The sequence below is a fragment of the Microtus ochrogaster genome, chromosome 4 (assembly GCF_000317375.1).
Source record: "Microtus ochrogaster isolate Prairie Vole_2 chromosome 4, MicOch1.0, whole genome shotgun sequence".
NCBI classification, from domain to species: domain Eukaryota; kingdom Metazoa; phylum Chordata; class Mammalia; order Rodentia; family Cricetidae; genus Microtus; species Microtus ochrogaster.
Genome location: NC_022011.1, coordinates 28356733 through 28375309, shown reverse-complemented (window position 1 = coordinate 28375309; position 18577 = coordinate 28356733). Strand labels below are relative to the sequence as shown.

Genomic DNA, 18577 nt, shown 5'->3' with positions numbered 1-18577 from the left:
CAGTAAATAACAATATACAGATGCCAAGTCCCACCACAGACACAGAGATTTATTTGAATGGAGGCATGACCTGGCTATGAGTGTTTTTTTCTAAACTGTCATCAATAATGATACTCCTGAGCCAGAGCCCCCTTTCCACACAGCCCACATCCAGTTAATGATGGCTCCCTCCCCAGAATCCCTTACAGCCAGACCCCCTTTTCTTCACAGTTCACGGTAACTGAGAACACTCTAGTGTTCAAGATTTCCCCGTTAGCTACAACCACTCCTTCAGGCCCGAGTCCCAGTCTCCCTGAAGCTAGCTCTCCTCTATTCCCTAAACAGTGGGCACACAGAGACAGGCACCAGGGAGGGAGAGGCAGGTGTCACCTAGAGCTGGCCAGAGAATCAGGGGCAACCTGTGCAATGATAGGGCCTTTGCCAGACATGGCTGCTCAAGAGCTTCACCTGGCTGGGGTGGGAAGAGCTGTAGCAGCCAGATTAAAAGGCCCCCAGCGCAGATTGGCAGCTGCCAAGTGCTGCTGCTGGATGCGCTCCCGTTTCATCTGTCTGCACGCCTCCCCGCGGCGCGCACAAGGCTGGTTCAGAGGAGGCGCTCGATATTCTCATTGACAGGAACACTCAGGCTGTGGCCTGTGTGTCTGGGGGGGGGGGGGGGGCGGGGAGAAAGGCCAGTGTGGGGAAGGGAAGCCAGCAGCACTGGTGGGCTGCACTTGGCCAGGCCTCAGAGATCTGAGACTCCATGGGGGCAGAAATTAAAGTGAGTCGGCAGGTCGGCTGCACAGCCACCAGGCTGAAATGTCACCTTAAACACCGATCTCTGCAGGTTAAACATGCTCTCGCCCCAAGAGCCCAGGAGAGGGAGGGAGAGAGGGAAAAGAGGTGGGTTGGGCCTCGCTGAGGGTTTGCGGCTGTTGCCACAACACTGGTAATTAACATGCCCCCCCCCCCCAGAGGCTTCCCATCCAACCCCACCAGGCTTTGGAGTTACCCAGCCTGGGCATTCCAAGGCTGCAGATGGGGCCAGGAAAAACCGGCCTTGCTGGCTCACTCCACAAGCCCCTGCGGGTTCCTGGGGGAAAGGGGGAAAAAGTGGCAGCTGGCTATTACTCACCAGCGTCTCTTGGAAGGGGAGGAGGCCAGCAAGGGGCTAAGGCTAGACCTCTGTCAGAGCAGGGAAATGGACCACACCTGCCTGAAGGGTCAAGGGCAGCTAGGGACTCAGTGGGCTGGGTTGGGAGGTGCAGGCCCCAGGTCTACCACAAAGTGGCGTAGCCCTCTTCGCTCCTTCTAGCCAGAAATGCAGAGTCCCGAGGTGGCTGCAGTTCTCAAACCACACAGCCCTGAGATCTGCAGCTTCCAACTTCCTCCAGAGACAGGGAAGTTACTCCCGGCCAGAGGCCGTCTGCCTGCCAGAGGGGACAGCTTTGCCAAGAGCAATGGAGGCTTCCAAAGGGTCAGGGTTTTTTTTTTTTTTTTTAAACTTTCCAGCCACCCTAACCCAATTAAAAACCACCTAGGGGCATCAGAATCGCCCCAGGCCAGTCCCATGGGATGTGGACTAAGCCCAGTTCCTATCAGCTTTAAAATGCTAAATTTAAGGAACTACACTCCCCTTTCAACCCTAACTGGCCAGGATCCTAGTAGCTGCCCCCAACAGGTCAGGGCCTGCTCTGGCCTCTCTGCCTTCCTGGTTCAGAGCCTGCCCTGAGGCAGACAGAACAGAGCCCAAAGCCAGGCCAGGCCTCCCACCTCCTTTCCGAAGGCGTGGCTGACCCCGGTCTCGGGCTGGCTGCTCACCAGAGACCTGCTCCCCCCCGCCCCCCAGCCTCCTCTGCTCCAACTGCCAGACCAGGCGACAAAAGCCAACCTTGTACCAAGCCATCAGGGCACCCCCCAGGAGGTGGTCAGGCGTGACCCGGTGGCTGTGAGAAGTGTTGAGCAAGCTGCTTCTGTACAGCAGAGCTCCATCGAGTGAGCCTGCCAGCAACCCTGTTCCGGTCCACCCGGTGGGGCGTGACACCCAGCACAGCAGATGACACACGCTGCCAGTCGGAGCCTGTGCCCCGGCCCCCCTCACCTGTGGCGGGGCGACTGAGTGGCTGAGTCAGACGCAGCCAGCGCCTCAGGTTCCCCCGCCTGCGGGTGGGGGCGGCTGTAAACACAGGCTGAGCAACACTTAAGTAGCCAAGCTTAAGTAACACGGACGCCCAGAGGAAGGCTGCTCGCCAGGGGGGGCCCTGTCTTCCTAGAGAAGAGGGGGTAAACCAGTCTCAGGCAGGAGATTGAGACACAGCCAAGCGCCCAGCCAGGACCTCCTGCCTCTTTGTCCCCCGGTGCTGGAAATCGGCTTAGGCCCAATGCTCCCTCCTAGAGCGAGGCTGCGCCTTTTGTTCCGGTCCCCTTTACAAAAGGATCTTGGGTTTTTTTCCCCTTTCCATTTGGTGGTCCCGCTTTTTGTTTTCAAACCCCAACCTGTGTGGGCCCCAACCGCGGCAGATAAGACACCGCAGGGGCTAGCAAGCGTTTAGTGTGCTTTAAACACACGAAGACAAAGGCTGGTTTGCAAGCGCCAAACCGACCCAACTCGGGCTGGCACCCCCACCCCGGGCGGCAGGTGCGCGGGGGCGCCCCTTGCTCGCTCCCTGCTCCGATGCCCAGACCTGCGGCCCCAAGCCTACTCCGCGCGGTCCTAAGCGGCCCCCGCCACCTCCCCTCGCTCGAAGAGGCGGGCAGCGGGGAGGGCAGCCCAGCTCCCGCTCCGCCTCCACGAAGAGAATTTAATTAGCCTGCCGGAGAGGCGGCGGGCGACGAGGTGTCTCTGGTGCTGCAATATAATTGAATCGGCTCCACTCGGGCGGGCCACTCGCCGTCAGCGCGGCCGCGGGGGGCGGGGAGGCGCATCCAGGCGGAGCGGGAAGGGCCGGGCGGGGGGCGCCGAGGCCCTTTGGGCGGCCATCCCAGACAAGGCAAGCCGGTCCCCAGCACCTGCCTGGGCGCCCCCGCCCCATCCAAAGTTTTGTTTCAACCGCGCGCCCAGTAGCCGCCCCCGCGCACTTTCCCCGCGCACTTCCGCGGCCGCAGACCCCGCTGCACCCAGCGCGCGCGCGCAACCGCGAGTGAGGCTTCGGGTCGGCCGCGCGCCCCGCGCTTCCAGCCCTCACACCCGCGGGACCTGGCCCCGGCCGTTGGCGCCCCTCCCGAGCCCACAAACTTAAGCGGGTGGGGGAGCGAGGGAACCCCCGCCAACCCCCTCACCCACCCGCGCGCTCACCTTTCATGCCAGGGCTCCGCTGCTCCGCCGCGCCTGACACATGCCGGAGCCACCGTCGCCCGGGTTGGTCTGAACTGCTTATCTCACCCGGGGCTGCGCGGCGGCGGCTCGGCCGCTCGGGGAGGTGGAGCTTCCGGGGCCTGGGCCAAGAAACACCTGCTGCTGTCGCCGCCGAGGACACACCCAAGCGCAACGCCGCCCACTCCCCGGCCCCGGCTCGCTCCCGGCGCCCTGACCTCAGCCGGCAGGAGGTGTCGGGTTTCAGCCGCAAGCGCACGCGCGCGCGCACCGACGGACCGCCCGGAGCACCCAGCGCGGTCACAGCCCGCCGGGTAGGTGCCTCCCCCGTGCTCCAGGCGACCCCGGCTGGATCGTCCGGGGATCTCAGAGGCTCGGAGGCCACTCGTCGCCAAGAGTAGAGAGGAGTGGCTTACAGCATGCCTGCCATATCCGAGCCTCACAGCCGCCTCCCCAAGCGCCTGGAACAGTGCCTGGCACCTGGCCACCCACTAAGCGAGGGGAGGGATAAACCCAGCGCTCAGGAAGCCTTTCCTTGAGCTGAGTGGAAGGGACCACACAATATAGGCCATTGACCTCCCAGGTTCTCCAAGATGCGTGACCTATTACCCCAAAGACTTAATGCTAAGAGCTGCGAGCCTCTGACCCAAAGTTTTACAAAGTATCCATCTCGTTTCAAGCAATTTGGGGGAAGGCCATACCGCAGGGGTCGAGTTCTTTAAGAAGCCCATGTTTGAGAAGCTGAAGTCCACCGAGGCGCCGCTGCGCCAGGGGCATCATTAAGTAGCTGGGGTTGCGGTCCGAGGAGAGGCCGCCGCCTCCAGAAACTGGCACAACCTACCGCGCCACCGGCCCCAGCGCACCGCCTTCCCATTTCTGGGTGCCCCCACCCACCCTACCTCACCCAGGTCCTTCACGGGGATGACTCAGGGAGCGTCCTGAAATTCCTCGGCACCCACAGGCGGCGCGGAGAAGAACTGTGGGCCCCAGCCTTCCCGCCCCCAACACGACGGGCGCGCAGGCGACCAGTCCCCCAAATACCCCCCTCCCGCCACCCCAGAGGCGCGGACTCAAAGGGCTGGGCTGGCAGCCGGGGTCCCGAGGCCGGGCCCGGCACGTAGGGAGCAGCCAGCAAGGTGGCAAGGTCGCCGCGAGGTCCCGAGGTCCCCCCCCACCCCGCCCTCTCTGCACAGCTCTCTGATCCTCCGCTTTCATACTTTCAAGCCCGGAGGCCACCGCACCCGGGGGGGGGCACCCCAGCGCCGCTGCGGGTTTCAACTTTCTACCGCGGTGCCAACCCCAAACCTGCCCCGGGACATGCCCGCGCAGTGCTCCGCAGGCGCGCGCAGCCTCCCCCGCCTTCCTCTCCGCCGCGCCAGCCGGGACAGCGCCGGGAGCGAGCGCGGGCGCCAGCACCCCCCGTCCATCTGTTCCCGATAACGTCGGCGGCGGGCAGCGCTCGGGGCCCGCGCCAGCAGAAGCCTCCGATGCCGCGAGGCGGGGGTGCATGCCGGGCCAGTCTTGCACAAGCCCCTAGGCCGACCACAAACGACTAGGGAAACGGGCGGGCAAGGGCAGGCCGAGTTACTGCTCCTACCTGCGGCCACCCGGTCCCTGTCCCCACACACGCGCCGCGGCCTTCGGTCCACACGTTAGTCTGCGCCACCCCCGGGCAGTGTGGCCCCTGCAAGTTTACGATGCTCGCGGTCCGGCGGATGCACCGGGCTCCCCGGGCGTCGGGGATTCCGAGGAGGTGAGGCGCCTTCACCCGCCGGGAAGCGCGCGCAGGAGGGGGAGGGGAGGACAGGGAGGTGTCAGGAGAAAGAAACAACTGGCCTCGAGCCGTAAAAACAAAATGAAAAACCTCCCGGGCGGGTCCAACCCCTTTCCCACCTGGATTACTGGCTGTGGGGGAGGGGAGCGACATGTAAATGAGCAGCTCGCACCTGGCTGCGCTGCCTGCAGGCCAGGTTCCCCAGGTAACAACACCGGGCTCTTCCTACAAATCTTGTCGCACCTTTCTCCCTTGGGAAGGGGTGTCTTGGAGGCCAAGTCCGTTCACCTGTTTGCTGGGGACCAGACTGGCCAATCAATAAATTAGTGGGTGACCACTACGAACTACCACCTGTTTTTTTTTGTTTTTTTTTTAAAGAGCTGATGACTCCCTCTCGTACACTCCGGTTCTACTAAAGCTGTCCCCTGCAACCGGGGATTTCAACTCCACTTGCCCAGAAGTGCTCAAGGTTACAAGTCTGCAGGTGAACCTGGCATCCTCCTCAGCTTCTTTAACCGGGAGTCAGTCCAGCCCAGACTGTCCAAGGTAGCAAGAGTGATAGACACCCCTAGTGGCCACGTGGGGACAGCAGCGAGCCAGCTATGCGCACCCAGGCCAGAAAATGCTGGCAGCCACCAGAAGATGGATGGCACTCACTATCACTACACCCTGCCCCAGGAAATCAGTAATCCCAGAGCAGGGCCTCTGAGTTTATGGGTGGAAACTGTCCTCCTGCAGCCATGTGGCCCCTTGCTAACGAGTTGCGCCCTGCACCGAGCCTACTGCTAATTCCTGACTCCAAGGCTATGCTAACCTCCCCTGGCTGCCCTCCCCCACCCTAAGCAGCTGCTCCACTCCCACCAACAAGGCTAAACCACACAGACTTCCCTCTGTGGCTTTCTTTTCTGTTTTGTTGTTTTGTTTTTCCCAGACAGGGCTTCTCTGTGTAGTCTTGGCTGGCCTAGAATTCACAGAGATCCGCCTGCCTCTGCCTCCCATGTGCTGGGATTAAAGGTGTGGTCCAACACCGCTGCCTGGCTCCCTCTGTGGATTTTCCCCCCTCAGTTCCCATTTGCTTGGGAAAAATTGAGAAAGGATTTGAGACAGAAAGTGCCAGGGGCAGTCCCAGTGGGTGGGAGGAGCCTCCTAGCTCATCCTCTCCTTCTCCAGCTCTCCTACTGAGGGTTCTGCCACGCTGGGCCTCTTAGAATAAAAAGCAGGAGGCCAGTCGGTGGTGGAGCACGCCTTTAATCCCAGAACTCAGGAGGCAGAGGCAGGAGGTGGATCTCTGTGAGTTCGAGACCAGCCTGGTCTACAAGGGCTAGTTCCAGGACAGGCTCCAAAGCTACAGAGAAACCCTGTCTCAAAAAACGAACAAACAAAAAAGAATAAAAAGCAGGAGCTCCTAGCCCCTCACAGGTAAGCTGGGTCTCTGCAAATCCCACCCTTTCTGAGAGCCTGGAATCTCAGAAACCTTCCCCAGGACAGATGAACTTCAAACCCGAGTCAGGAGGGGTTTCCAGGCCTAAAGGGGCTACCAGAAATAAAAGCGTGCTGCCACATAACCAGGACAGGTGTGTCACGTATCCACCAGACAAACACGCAGTCCCTGGGGCGGTTTCACAAGGCCTCCCCTGAAACAAAACTGAAAACGGCAACAGCGGCTGGCAGCTCAGAAAGACCAGAGGGCAGACACCAGAGGCTCACAGGTCAGGCCACGTGAGGCAGCAGGGCTAGGAAGGTGAGGGCAGGCTGGCACATCAGGGCATCCCCACCAAGGTCAGGTTCCCACCTGAGCCTGCACAGATGCCAGCCCTATCTGAAGGGAGCCCTGGGTGCCGGGTGGCATCTTGCCTTCGGATCTTTGCTATTTTGCTTCCTTTGGGGGTAAGCAGGGAGACATAAAACAAAAACCTAACAGGTGTGTTTTCCACTCTGACCAGCTGCTCTCACCAGAGGCGGCTGTCACCTCCTCTTAGTCACCTGGCATCTCCGCGTATCGGAGCCCTAGACTCCGGCACAGACCAGAAGTAACCACTTTCCCAGCACAGGGGTGCTGAGCTGTCATGGAGTACCCTCTAGGCTTAGCGAGGCAGGTGGTGACCTCCACTACCCAAGAATCAGGAGACCAGAGAATGTTAATCAACCTGCCTCGGGCTCAGAAATCGAAACATAAGCCTGCCACTGACAGTTACTACACCCGGCAGCATTCCCGAAGCCCCCTAAGAAAGCTTCAGCAGGGTTTGTCACCCCAGTGACTCCCGAGGCTGCGTTGGGGGGGGGGTGTCTCTGAGTTCAAGCTCTGCCCCATGAAGCAGCCCTGTGGAAGGGAAGGCAGACTTGCTTCCTCTTTTAACATCTATGCTTCTTTGATGTCTCTGGATAAACACTTAGTAACCTGAAAACCGTCTGGGTGGGGAGGGGGCTGAGGCGTAGAGAGAGGGGTCTGCCCAGTCCCCTGCCAGCCTCACCACTAGGCCCATGCTCTCCACTGCAGCTACCAAGGCCTCAAAGCTTCTCCACTTGCTCCTTCCCTGTCTCACATCAGTGACCATTCTTCAAAGCTCTGCTGAAGTCTAGCTTCCTAGAAGGCTTTCCCATCCCTGCCTCTGGAAGTCACCTTTTCAGTCTGGCCTTGCCCATTCGGGTAGCAGCAGGCCTGGAATGATAGGCCAGCCAAGTCCTAAGGTCTCCTGGCAGGGCCTGGGAAGCTGCATTTATCTTTGCTAAGCTGTCCTCGGGGTTAGAGGGTGAAGTTCTGTGGTGGTGGTGTTTCAGAGTTTCCTCAACCCAGTCTGAGTGGGGGGGGAGGCAGGGAGACGACCCTGTCTCACAGCAGTGACTGCCCTGGGGTGGCAAAGAGGCGTGTTGACCCAGGACATAACAGAGGACAGCAGGAAGTGGAAGGGAGCCGGTGTTCTAGAGTGGAGACCCGACCTCCTGCATCCACCTCAGACGCTGTCTAAGGGCTGCTGGGGACTAAGGTCACTGAGGCAGCAGGAAAGGGTTAAGACCTGCGGATCCCCCTCGGCCCATTGGGGAGTTTTCCTCTTAACCCTGGGCCTCGGCGCCACTTCCTGCGCTTTCAGCGCCGGCTCCCACCCGCGCCCCGCACACAGCTGCACTCCTTTGCAATCAGTTAACAGCTGTTTTGCATAGATTTTCAATTCTAATTGCCTCGCTTTGTGAGCGCCTCGGAGCCCCGGTGAATGGGGACGCCGCGGCGCACGGCTGGAAGGCGGGAGCGAAGAGGGCACTTGAGGGGAGAAGAAGGGAGCCAGTGTGCGCAGGCTGCCTGCCTTTATGTCTCTAAACACGAAAAGAATGTCCTGGCCACCAACTGCCCCAGCTCCTGCATCTCTACCCGCAGCCTCGAAATTTGTACCAAACCCTGGCCAGGCCTCCACCCTGTGACACAGCCCCTTACCCCACCCCCAGTCCCCAGCCAGGAGCAGCTTCCTACCCTGTAGACTCAAGGCCCCTCCACCTGCAAGCACCCCTCCACCCAGGCTACCCCCAAGCCACCCCCCAGACAACAGCCTTCAGAGCCACCAGCTCAGAGCCCAGCTCCCTCCCTCCCCCGCCCCCCCAGCTCTCTAGTACTCAGATATGGGAAGCTAATTGGACAATGAAGTTGAGCAGGGAGGAGTCACGCTCTCTGGAGACAGCTGGCATCTATAAAAGAGAAATATTTGCATTTAAAACCTTTAAACTTTATATGGCTGGGCCAGGGCCAGGCAGGGGAGGAGGGGGTGGAAGGGGAGTGTTTGGACCCTCCAGGGGACAGAGACTCCTGGGAGAAGCTCTGGGGCAGCTGGTACTAGATTTATGTGACCAATAGCATGCCAGTGGGCCCTGGCCTGGTCCTGCTCAGAAAATCTCCTTTGACTTATGAAGTCCTGAGGAGTGCTTACATCAGGGGGGCCGAGGGTTCTAGCTGAACTACTGCTGTCCCAGTCACCCCAACTCTATTACAGTGCCTTTCCCCTGTGGTGGGGACAGCCCTCTCCGGCAGCCTGCAGTCTCATGCCTATTCACCAGACACCCACACAGGACAGTCTGTGGGGTTAACATGTGCCATGGTAGTGACACCACCTGGGGGGGGGGCTTGTCCTGCACACAGTGCCATCCAGGTGGGATGCCAGGTTTCCCATTTCCTTGCATGCCTACTCCCCATTTTTCACGTTGGAGAGAAACCTGGCCACATTTTCACCCCGCTGTCAACATTTGTGATGGAGAGCCAGGAAGCCCTGTCCCTGAGTGGCCTTATTTTAGCAGGCTTTTATGAAAGCGCAGAACAGTCAGAATCTCATTGAGTCCTGTCTACCTGGCAGGCCCTGGGGGAAAGAAAAGCCCAGACAGACAACAGGGCCCTTGCTTCAAGGGCATGCAGTGTGCGTGTGTGTGTCCATGTGTGTATGTGTGTCCAAGAGTGGTGACCAGTAATCCGTGTGAGTTCCCAGCATCGTCTTCACCAATGTCAATTACACAAAACCCGATTTACAACGAGCAAGCTGCCCTTCCCTGCTCCTGTTCCTGTCAAATCTGGTTCCTGGGCCTGGACTGCCTGTATCCATTCTTGGCATCAAGGCGAAGGATGGACACCCCCTCATCAGCTTTCATTCTTCCTACGGTACCACCCACTAGCCCTTGAAGAGCTCACAGGTCTCTGTGGTTTCCTACCTACCGAGGGACCCTCACGCCTTTCTTAGGTGGCCTCTGGACCTGGTAGCGATCATTCAAAAACAAGCCGGACGGTCACAGCACATACTACCAAGTGCTTGAGAAACAGTTTCCCACTCTCATGAGCAAGCCTTCAAATACAGCTCCCTGAGTGCCAGTTCCTGCTTATAGGAGGGGGACACTAGTATGTGCCGGACTTCAGACAGCACCACCCACCCCCACCTGGGGACAGGAACCTAGAAAGAGCCATGCTCAGGGACCAGGATTACTATTTGAATCACCAAATTCCTTCCATGGGGCATGAGGAGGAAATGGCAGGGAATAACAAAATCAATAAAGATAGAGTTTGATGAGTGACCAAGTCACCCTTTTATCCTGTCCTAATGGTACAAGTGTCAGACCAGCAGCTTAGAAAAGAAAGCACAGCCCCTTGTGCTTTAGGTCTCTGGACTTGGCTGGTCACCCCCAGACACATCTATAGGTCCTCAGTCCAGTCCACCTGTGAAGCAATAGCCAAGTAGCCAAATTATGGTGGAATACTAAGCTGTGAAAAAATAATCAGGCCCTGATATGTGTTCTATGATAGCTGAGCACAGGGACAAAGAATAGGCACTATCATACGTGTGTGTCCTGCACCGATGTTCATTCCAGTACCACACACAGCTGCTAGGGGTGGTGATAACCTAGGAAAGCTGGGGAATAAATTTGAAAAGTATGGTATATCTATTCACTGGAATAGTGGTTGGTCCTAAAAAGGAATGAAGGCCAGGTATGGTGGTTTATGCCTATAATCCCAGCATTCAGGAGGCTGGAGCAGGACAAAGCACACAGATCCAGTCTTAAGGAAAAGGAGCCAGGTGTGGTACCACAGGCCTTTAATCCCAGCACTTGGGAGGCAGAGGCAGGTGGATCTCTGTGAGTTCAAGGCCAGCCTGATCTATAGAGCAAGTTCAAGGACAGCCAGGACTACACACAGAGAAACCTTGTCTCGAAAACCAGATAAAGGAAGGAAAGAAAAAAAGAAGCAAGCAAGTTTGAACACAGACCACATGACAAGCCTGAAAAACACGGTCCTGAGGGATAGACGCCAGACCCAAAGGGTGTCACACGAGTCCCAAATATGCAATCTCCAGAAAGAGCAGATCCATACAGGCAGACAGCAGATGCATTAGCAGCTACTGGGGGAGGGGTGGCTGCTCCTGTGGGGGCCGTTTCCTGGGTGACGGGACTGCTCGGTTCAAGAAGGACAGGCGCGTGTGGTTGCACAACACTGTGTACGTGCTAAATGCCACTGGACTGTATCACTTTGGGTTGGCTTTTGTTTTTTGTTTTTCTTTTTCTTTTTTTTTTTTTTTGAGACAATAGCTTTACTCTGCAGCCCAGGCTAGCTTGTTGGAATTCCAGGTGTGAACACTGTGCTTTTGTCAGTGAATTATTTAGTGTGTATATGTGTGCATGCGTGCAGCACAGCATTAGGGTGGAAGTCAGTGGACAACTGTCAGAAGTTCTCTTTCTACCATGTGGGCTCTGGGGATCGAACTCCGGTCATTAGACTTAGAGGCAGACATCCTAGCCCGCTGAGCCACCTCCCTGACCCAGCCAGCACTGGACATTTTAAAAGGGTGTCTGTCCTCCCCCAACATCTGCCTTTTCGATTTTCTATGTAGTTGAAAATGACTTGGAATGCTTGATCTTCTTCCCTTCCCCACCTAAGTTTTTGGAATTAGAGGTGGGGTCACTGTACACTTTAAAATGAAAGTCATGGACCGGGACAGAGTGGGTGTTTTCCAGGGGACCCCAGTAGACCCTGGAAACTCCCCTTCCTCTAGCACCCTTGCCTGTGGACATTTCAGACATATGGTCACAGGAAACAGTCACATGCCATCAAAGCCTTGCTCCAGGGAACTTTCCCAGGCTGGCGGGTGCTCTGTGGACACACACACAAACACACACACACACACACACACACACACACACACACACACACACACACACACACGCTGAAGTGGCATTAGCATGCGGCTATGAACCCTCAGGATAGAAGAAAGTCACCATGTTCCATCCCTTCTGCTGAGGTCCCCAAAGCTATAGGCCTCTGTCTTCCCCAGCCTCAAGGCCTGCGACTCTAAGCAGCTTAGGGGTGGTGACACTCCACACAGGACTTCCAGCCATTCTTGCCACCTGCTGCCAAGCAGACAGTGGTGACCTCGGCAGGACTGGGGGAAGGGGTTGAGCAGCCCAGGAAAGAGCAGGGGGAGCCAGGTAGGTAGGAGGCCCCAATCCTGGACCCCTGTCCTGAGGAAGAGTGGCCAGGAGGGGCTCATGTTCTACCCCATGGGTTTATTTCCACCTTCTGAACCAGAAATACAGGAGCCCCCTCCAGCACATTTTAGGAGCGACCTTGCGTCCTACAGGTGAGAGGAGGGGAAAGGGCAGGCCATCCTACAGAGACAGCCACACATTCCAGGAGACAGAGGTCTGGGGTATCCCCCAGGGTCTCCACACGCACCCGCATAGACCCTAAGGATCCCTTACAAATGTACTTGGGTGTCCAGGCTCTGTGGTTCTCTCTGCAGACTTCAAAGCCAATTGAGAGCTGAAACTGCTCAAGAAGGCCCCCTCAAACCACAAACCTCCCTGCTGCGCCTCACACTGACTCTGGTTGAAAGCCCATAATGGACCCATGCTCAGCTGACTGCTAGGACCCTTTCCGTGTCTCTGTGGCCTGAGACACACACAGCCTGTGTCACAGCTGCAGACCACGGGACTGGTGTTTCACCCAGGGAACATTCTTCAAGAATTACTCTCTTGTTTTTCCTTTAGTTCTTTTGAAATAGGGTCTTCTCCTGTAGCCCCCAGCTCTCAACCCTCCTGCCTCAGCTTTCTGAATACTGGGATTACAGGCATGGGCTCCCAGCTGGCTGGACTCCCTTTCCCCACCATTGTTTCCCATCCTGTGATTCCCATCTTGATCTTCCCATTGCCTGTCATCAGAGTCCCAAATTGTCACAGACACTATGAGATTCCAGAGGCCTTTATGACTTGCAAACTCCAGGAGGGAACAATACATAGGCAAGTTGGCCCTCATGTCCCTGGGAGCGAGCCCTTCACAGAGTGAGTGCTTGGAGAGGAGGTTCTGGGGTCCTCGTGGTTAAGGCCAGGTCTTGTCTTTGTAAGCTCTAGGCAACTGCAAGGATCCTTTGGCATCTGCTCTCATGTTTATGTCATTAGAAGTTGGTGTCAGAGGTTGAGTCACTAACAAGAGAAGGTTAGACACAAGCCATTTCATCGTGGGAAGTTCTGGGCATCAAAGCTCCTGGCCCACTTCCCAGTGCTCCTGTGAGTGGCAGCGGGCCTCAGCAGCAAGGCCTAGTCACAGACCCTGCTTCAGTTTCTCCCCATCCTCAGGCTCTGCCTTTTCCCAGATGGGCCTTCCCTCGCCCCCACCTAGTGTTGCGCCTGGGTCATGTCTGAAAGCAAGCACCTCTTCCCTACCTGTCGCACAGAGCAGACACTGGGGTGTACGTGTCCAGCCTCACTGAAAACTGCCCCAGAGGGGCCACTTCACCGGCATCCTCTGACCCCTCAGCGACCTGGCAGGCAGCAGGGACTGCCCTATCCCGCCATCTGTCCCTTTGCCTCCAGTAGCAAGCAGCACCTCCTAGTTCAGTGAGCAGCCTTTCTTCTGGGCCCTACTCTGGCTCCCCGAAGGCTGTATCATCTACTATCTCTATCCTCAAGACCACATATTTGGAATCTAGACGCTGTATTTCTAACCTCCCAGACCCCACGATGGGCCTTGGAGAAGTTCAGCCCCTCCCCAAGCCCCCAGCCTCCTCCTCTCTCCACCTCTGTTGCGTCTGGAGCCCTGCTTGGGCCTTCCGATTCTCCACTTTGAGCAGTTCCCCCATCTATAGTCCCAGACCAGAAAGTGCACCTCTTCCAGGGATGTGACACCCCTACCCCTTCACCAGGCCCTATTTTCACTAGGCTCAGAGACCCAGGCAGGGCTACAACTTTCACCTTGATATGAGCACCCGGAGAGGCAGAAGCCTCTTCCCGTGTCCAAGTGTACCCCCAAAACAAAGTGGTGGGAAGAGGTACAGGTGGCCCTGGAGTACTCAAGAGAGCCTGGTTCAGAAATGACCACACTTGCCTCCCAGCATCAGGGTGGCACATCTATGTGGCATCAGGTCCCTCCTAAGAGCCTCAGAAAATGAATGTCACTTTGCCGTTTCGTACCAGCGCCAGTTGATCTTAAAAGCCACACACAGCCCACACAACACACCCTAGCATCGGCTAAAAACTAGGCTGTGTTCTCAGCGCCAACCACAGACCAACACACTCTCCTGGAAGTGACAGGCTCGCAGAGAGCACGGCCCAGCTTTCCCTTAGGTTCCACTGGCTCCCCATCTCAGGAGCTGAGCCCCCCTCCCACTCTCGCCCTCTGCACTGACGCTGACCTGCCTGGCTGGCAATTTGAGCTCAGGGTTAGCACAGCCCAGCTCAGGAGTTCTATTCCTGGCTCATCCAAAGAACTGCTCCTGACCTTGGGAAAGTCCCCCATGCTGCTCTGCCTCTTCCCAAGCACCCCTGTTAATAAACCAAAGTAACACCTTAAACCCAGGCTCTCTTCCAGGCTGCTGTATAGCGTTGGGTGGTCTAGAGAGGGAGCTGGGTCCCTGGCCAGATGCGCAGAGCTACAGGAAGACACATTTACCGAAGACCTGAAACCCCTCAGAAGCCACAGACCAGAGGGTCACAGCTCCCAGGCCTGACCATGGAAGACTTTAGCAGGTCTATGAAATGGGGACAGCTGTCACAATACTGTCAGAGAAAGAAGGCACATAAAGAGCTTTGCCTGCTCACAGTTGGGGTGACAGCCTCACCTGTCCCCCAGGTGACAAGTCTGCACAAGTCAGACGGGAGCAGATGGAGAAATGGGAGAAGGAAGGGGAAAGGGAAGAGGAAAAGGGGGGAAGAAGGGGGCGTAAGGGAGGAGCAGAAAGAGGGGGGAGCAGGAAGAGCAGGAGGAGCAGGGGCAGGAGGAGAGGGTAGCTGGTGCCTACAATGGCCAACAAGGTAGCTCAGGGCCACAGCAGAGCAGAACACAGACAAGCGGTCTACAGGTCACCTTGATGGCTACTGTATACCTGGCATCCCCTGGCTCCACCAGCAAGCACCCATTGGCCAAACCACCACATTAAGGCTGAGTCACTGTCCAACCTGCCTCTATCAGACACACCTGTGATGTGGGAAATCTGGGAGGCAACATCCTCAAACCACCCAGCCCTTGGCTGGACCCTGCCCCCCCCTCCCGCTCCCCACTCCCCAAACATCAGAACACTCTAAGACACCAGCTCCTTCTGTCATCAAGCTGTGGTGTGATCCTCTTTTTAAAATTAATTTCAAGTAATTCCCCTCCTTCCCAACAGGATCTGAGGAAGCGTTAGGAACTTCTGTTTATTCTTTTTACGGTTTCTCCAAGAAGCTCCCGGTAACAGAGGGGAATTACATTCAGAGAGAATTGGGTCCCTGGAGTAAGTCAACGTTATTCATTTAACAACTTCTGTGGGTGCTGGAGATGTGAGCGGGCCGTACCCAAAGATGTCTCCTGCGGTTACTGGAAGATTTAATTCACAACAGCCAAGGAAAATAATTAAGAGGTGTGGGAGGGGTGGGCCCGGAGGCAGTATGGCTACAGGGGGGAGGGGTGGTGTAGCCTCGATGGTGTTAGCACCTATCACTACCTTGCCACCCAGGGACCACAGGCCACAGGTCCCCGTGTTCATTTGAGGATGGTACACTAAACACAGTGGTTAGTGCCTCAGAGTCCACTAAATGAACATACATGTCCCCACATCACCCAGTCACAGGGAGTAGCCCTAGTCCAGGGTGCCCCTCCATGCCCACTTAGGGATACCCTCCTGGCCTTTGTTGGGACTCTTACAGTGACAATAGGGCTCAGTCATCCCCATGTGGCTGTGTGAAGAGCTGGCTCTGTCTTAAGCCTCCATGGATCAAGCGGGGCTATTCCCAAAAGGTTAAAACTGGCTTTTAACATGCATCTTGGGTGGCAGGCATCATGGGAGCCAGGCAAGAGGGAGGTTTACCTTCAAAGCTTACACTGACATAGAAAGAGCCAGGGAGGTCTGAAGACCAGGCAGCCCACCAAGCTGCCCTGTCTAAGACATCACAAGCTATCACATGGGGACAAGAAGCTGGAGGGCCCCCATAAGGTGTTTGCCTGGAGAAAAATGGAGAACCCGATCCAGCGGTCAGTTACCAGCCGTGATATCTCAGACTGCACCAGCTGCTTTCATGTCTGTGGTTTCACCACAAAGTCCATAAACCTGGGGAAACATGGACAGTCCCTCCAGTCCTAGATGCAGTGGGACCCAACCGCCACCAAATGGCCCCTGAATGGGCCAGAGACTCCAAGTGACTGGATCCAGGCCACACTCCACCACAGACAGCAACTAAAACACCAGTCCAGGCTCAGACCACCCTCCCTTATCCAGTCAGGGACAAATTCAGAAAGATCTAGCCTGAATCCAGTTACAGCTGAGGGCAGCCCATCTTTGTTGATTTAAGAACACCTCTGAGTTGTCACAGAAAAAGCTGTTACAGCCCCCTGTGGCCACTAAGCACCTGGAATGTGGTCGGGATGACTGAGAAACAATTGTTGGGTTCATTTAATTTCACATTTCTATAGCCACATGTGGCTAGCGGTGCCGGTGCTCCTGGGACTGGACATTTGGATCTAGCAAGGGCCACAGTCTGTGATCCATGGAAAGAGGCAGCTGAGCCCAGTGGTACACAAGTGCTTACAGAGACAGGCAGAAGGTCTGAAGAGCCCAGAGCCCAGCCTTGGAGAGTCTGGCCCCCAGATCGCCCCTAGGGTTTGAAAAGCCAAGTCTAGAACATTACAAAAGCCACGGTTCCTTCCCCACCCGCAGTGAACTGCTTTAGGACCTCACCTCACAAGGCAACACGGGGGTCTGAAGCGAAGGTTGGTCGGGTCCCATTTTCAGGTTGGGTAAGGAGACAGATGGGAGAACAGACATAGAGGGATCATGGAAGGAAGGACGGAAGAGTGGGTGGCAGAAGAAAGGAAGATGGATAGAAGGAATGAGAAAAGTATAGGCGGGTGGATGGTTGGATAAAAGGGTGGATGGATAGGTTGATGGACGATTGGCTGTTGGATGGATGATGGATGGATGGATGGATGGATGGATGGATGGATGGATGGATGGATGGACAGATAGGTTGATGGATGGATAGATAGGCAGATGGATGGGTGCAGAGGTGGCCTTCATTCCCATAGTGCTTTAAGTCTAAATGTGTAGCCTTGAGCACCTAGATTGTCCTCTATGGAGTTGGGAAGGCAGAACTGGATATTGGAGAGAAGGGTAGCTCCGTAAGTCCCTGTGCATGCAAATGCAGGAAAGCCCTAGAACCAATGCCCAGAAATGCTCATCAGGTCTTACAGGGAACAGGTGGACTGGGAAGGGGCTGCAGGAGTGCCATGGAATCTTGGTGTCCATCAGTTTTGAGCCCCAAGGAGCATGGGTCTGGGGAGGCACAGAGGGCAGCCCTTCTCCTACACCCTACCTACTTGCTCTCTCAGAAACCATTTCTGGGTTTGCCCCACCACACACTGGGCTCCATTTGGGTACTGGGCATAGTCTGTGGGCTGGTAACAAGCACTCAGAACCACATCTGCCATGAGGCACCGGGCATGCAGCATGGTTCTGACCTGATCTGTCTTTTGATCATAACAAGCCCGTAAGCGCAGAGATGGGAGTGAGGGTTGGGCTGGAGAGCCTGAGGACCTTGATCAGACAGCTCAGCCTGGGCATGACCCACTCAGGTCCGGAGCAGGGGAGGTGCTGGATGATACAGTGAAGGCGCTGGTCCATGCATGCATGAACGTCTCTGAGGATGGGCAAATGAAGAGCCACTGGAAGCAGTCCTGGTATCCAGGGGGCTGAAGGCCGGCAGACCAGTCTGAATGGCAGGCAGCCCCCAGGAAGGCCCAACCAGCCCAGCATCCCAGTTCCCCCGGAGACTTGGCTCACAGATGGGCCGACAGTGTGGAAAGAAAGGAGCTTCCAGCAAACAGCAGATGGACGTGCTGACCATGGTGGGCAGGGAGGTCTGCCTGCTCCAGCTCTGCCCACCAACCAGCCCCCTTGAAGCCCCAAGGAACGGGGGGGACCCAAGCAGACTCTGCACAAGTGATCCCACGTCCAAACAGGCCAGGCTGGGCCCCCCTCCCGTCAAACCCAAGCAGCTTCCCTTTCTGCAGTAAAGCCAGAACTGCCTCTCATACACATTAACCATGCAGGGTGATGAACGGCAAGTGTGAGGCGCGCCTGGCTTGGGGAGAGAGACCCCCAGCAACCGGGCAGTTTTCCAGGCTCGGCTTCCAAGCCCCTCCACTCAGCCCCCTCCGCCCCCACAAGGGAGCAGCAGTGTGCTCTGTCATCAGAACCGCATTGTTCTGGCCAGAAGAGAAACCGGGTCCAGCAGATGGCAGGTGAAACAGAAGCAGCTTGCTGTGGCCAAACCAATTATTTATCTAATTATGATTTACCACTTAACCACATGATCTTTCTGCAGAGTTGTGGGCAATTAAAACCAGGGTGCCTGTGTGGATTATGCAAATGGGCTGCAGCCCAGCAGAATAAAATTGGAGATTAGACATTCACACAGGCTGTGCTGGCCTAGGGCAGGGCCTGGGGGGGGGGAGTAGGCAGGGAGGAGAGGCTGTGGGAGGCTTCAGGGCGGGGCGGGTGGGGGTGGCAAGGAAGGGGCAGCGGTAG

General features: G+C 56.7%; 1 protein-coding gene across 7 annotated transcripts in view; it reads right to left on the bottom strand.

The window, feature by feature from the left end:
- Gse1 (Gse1 coiled-coil protein) overlaps positions 1-18577 on the bottom strand; it is a 340677-nt gene that overhangs the window by 37828 nt on the left and 284272 nt on the right. Inside the window, exon 1 of one of the 7 annotated variants that reach the window (XM_026778663.1) lies at positions 3994-5423. The exons of 5 other annotated variants lie outside the window; for them this stretch is intronic. In XM_026778663.1, coding sequence (XP_026634464.1) covers positions 3994-4072 — 79 coding nt within the window. In that variant the 5' untranslated portion in view covers positions 4073-5423. One more of the 7 variants, XM_005345767.3, reaches the window with a different exon arrangement.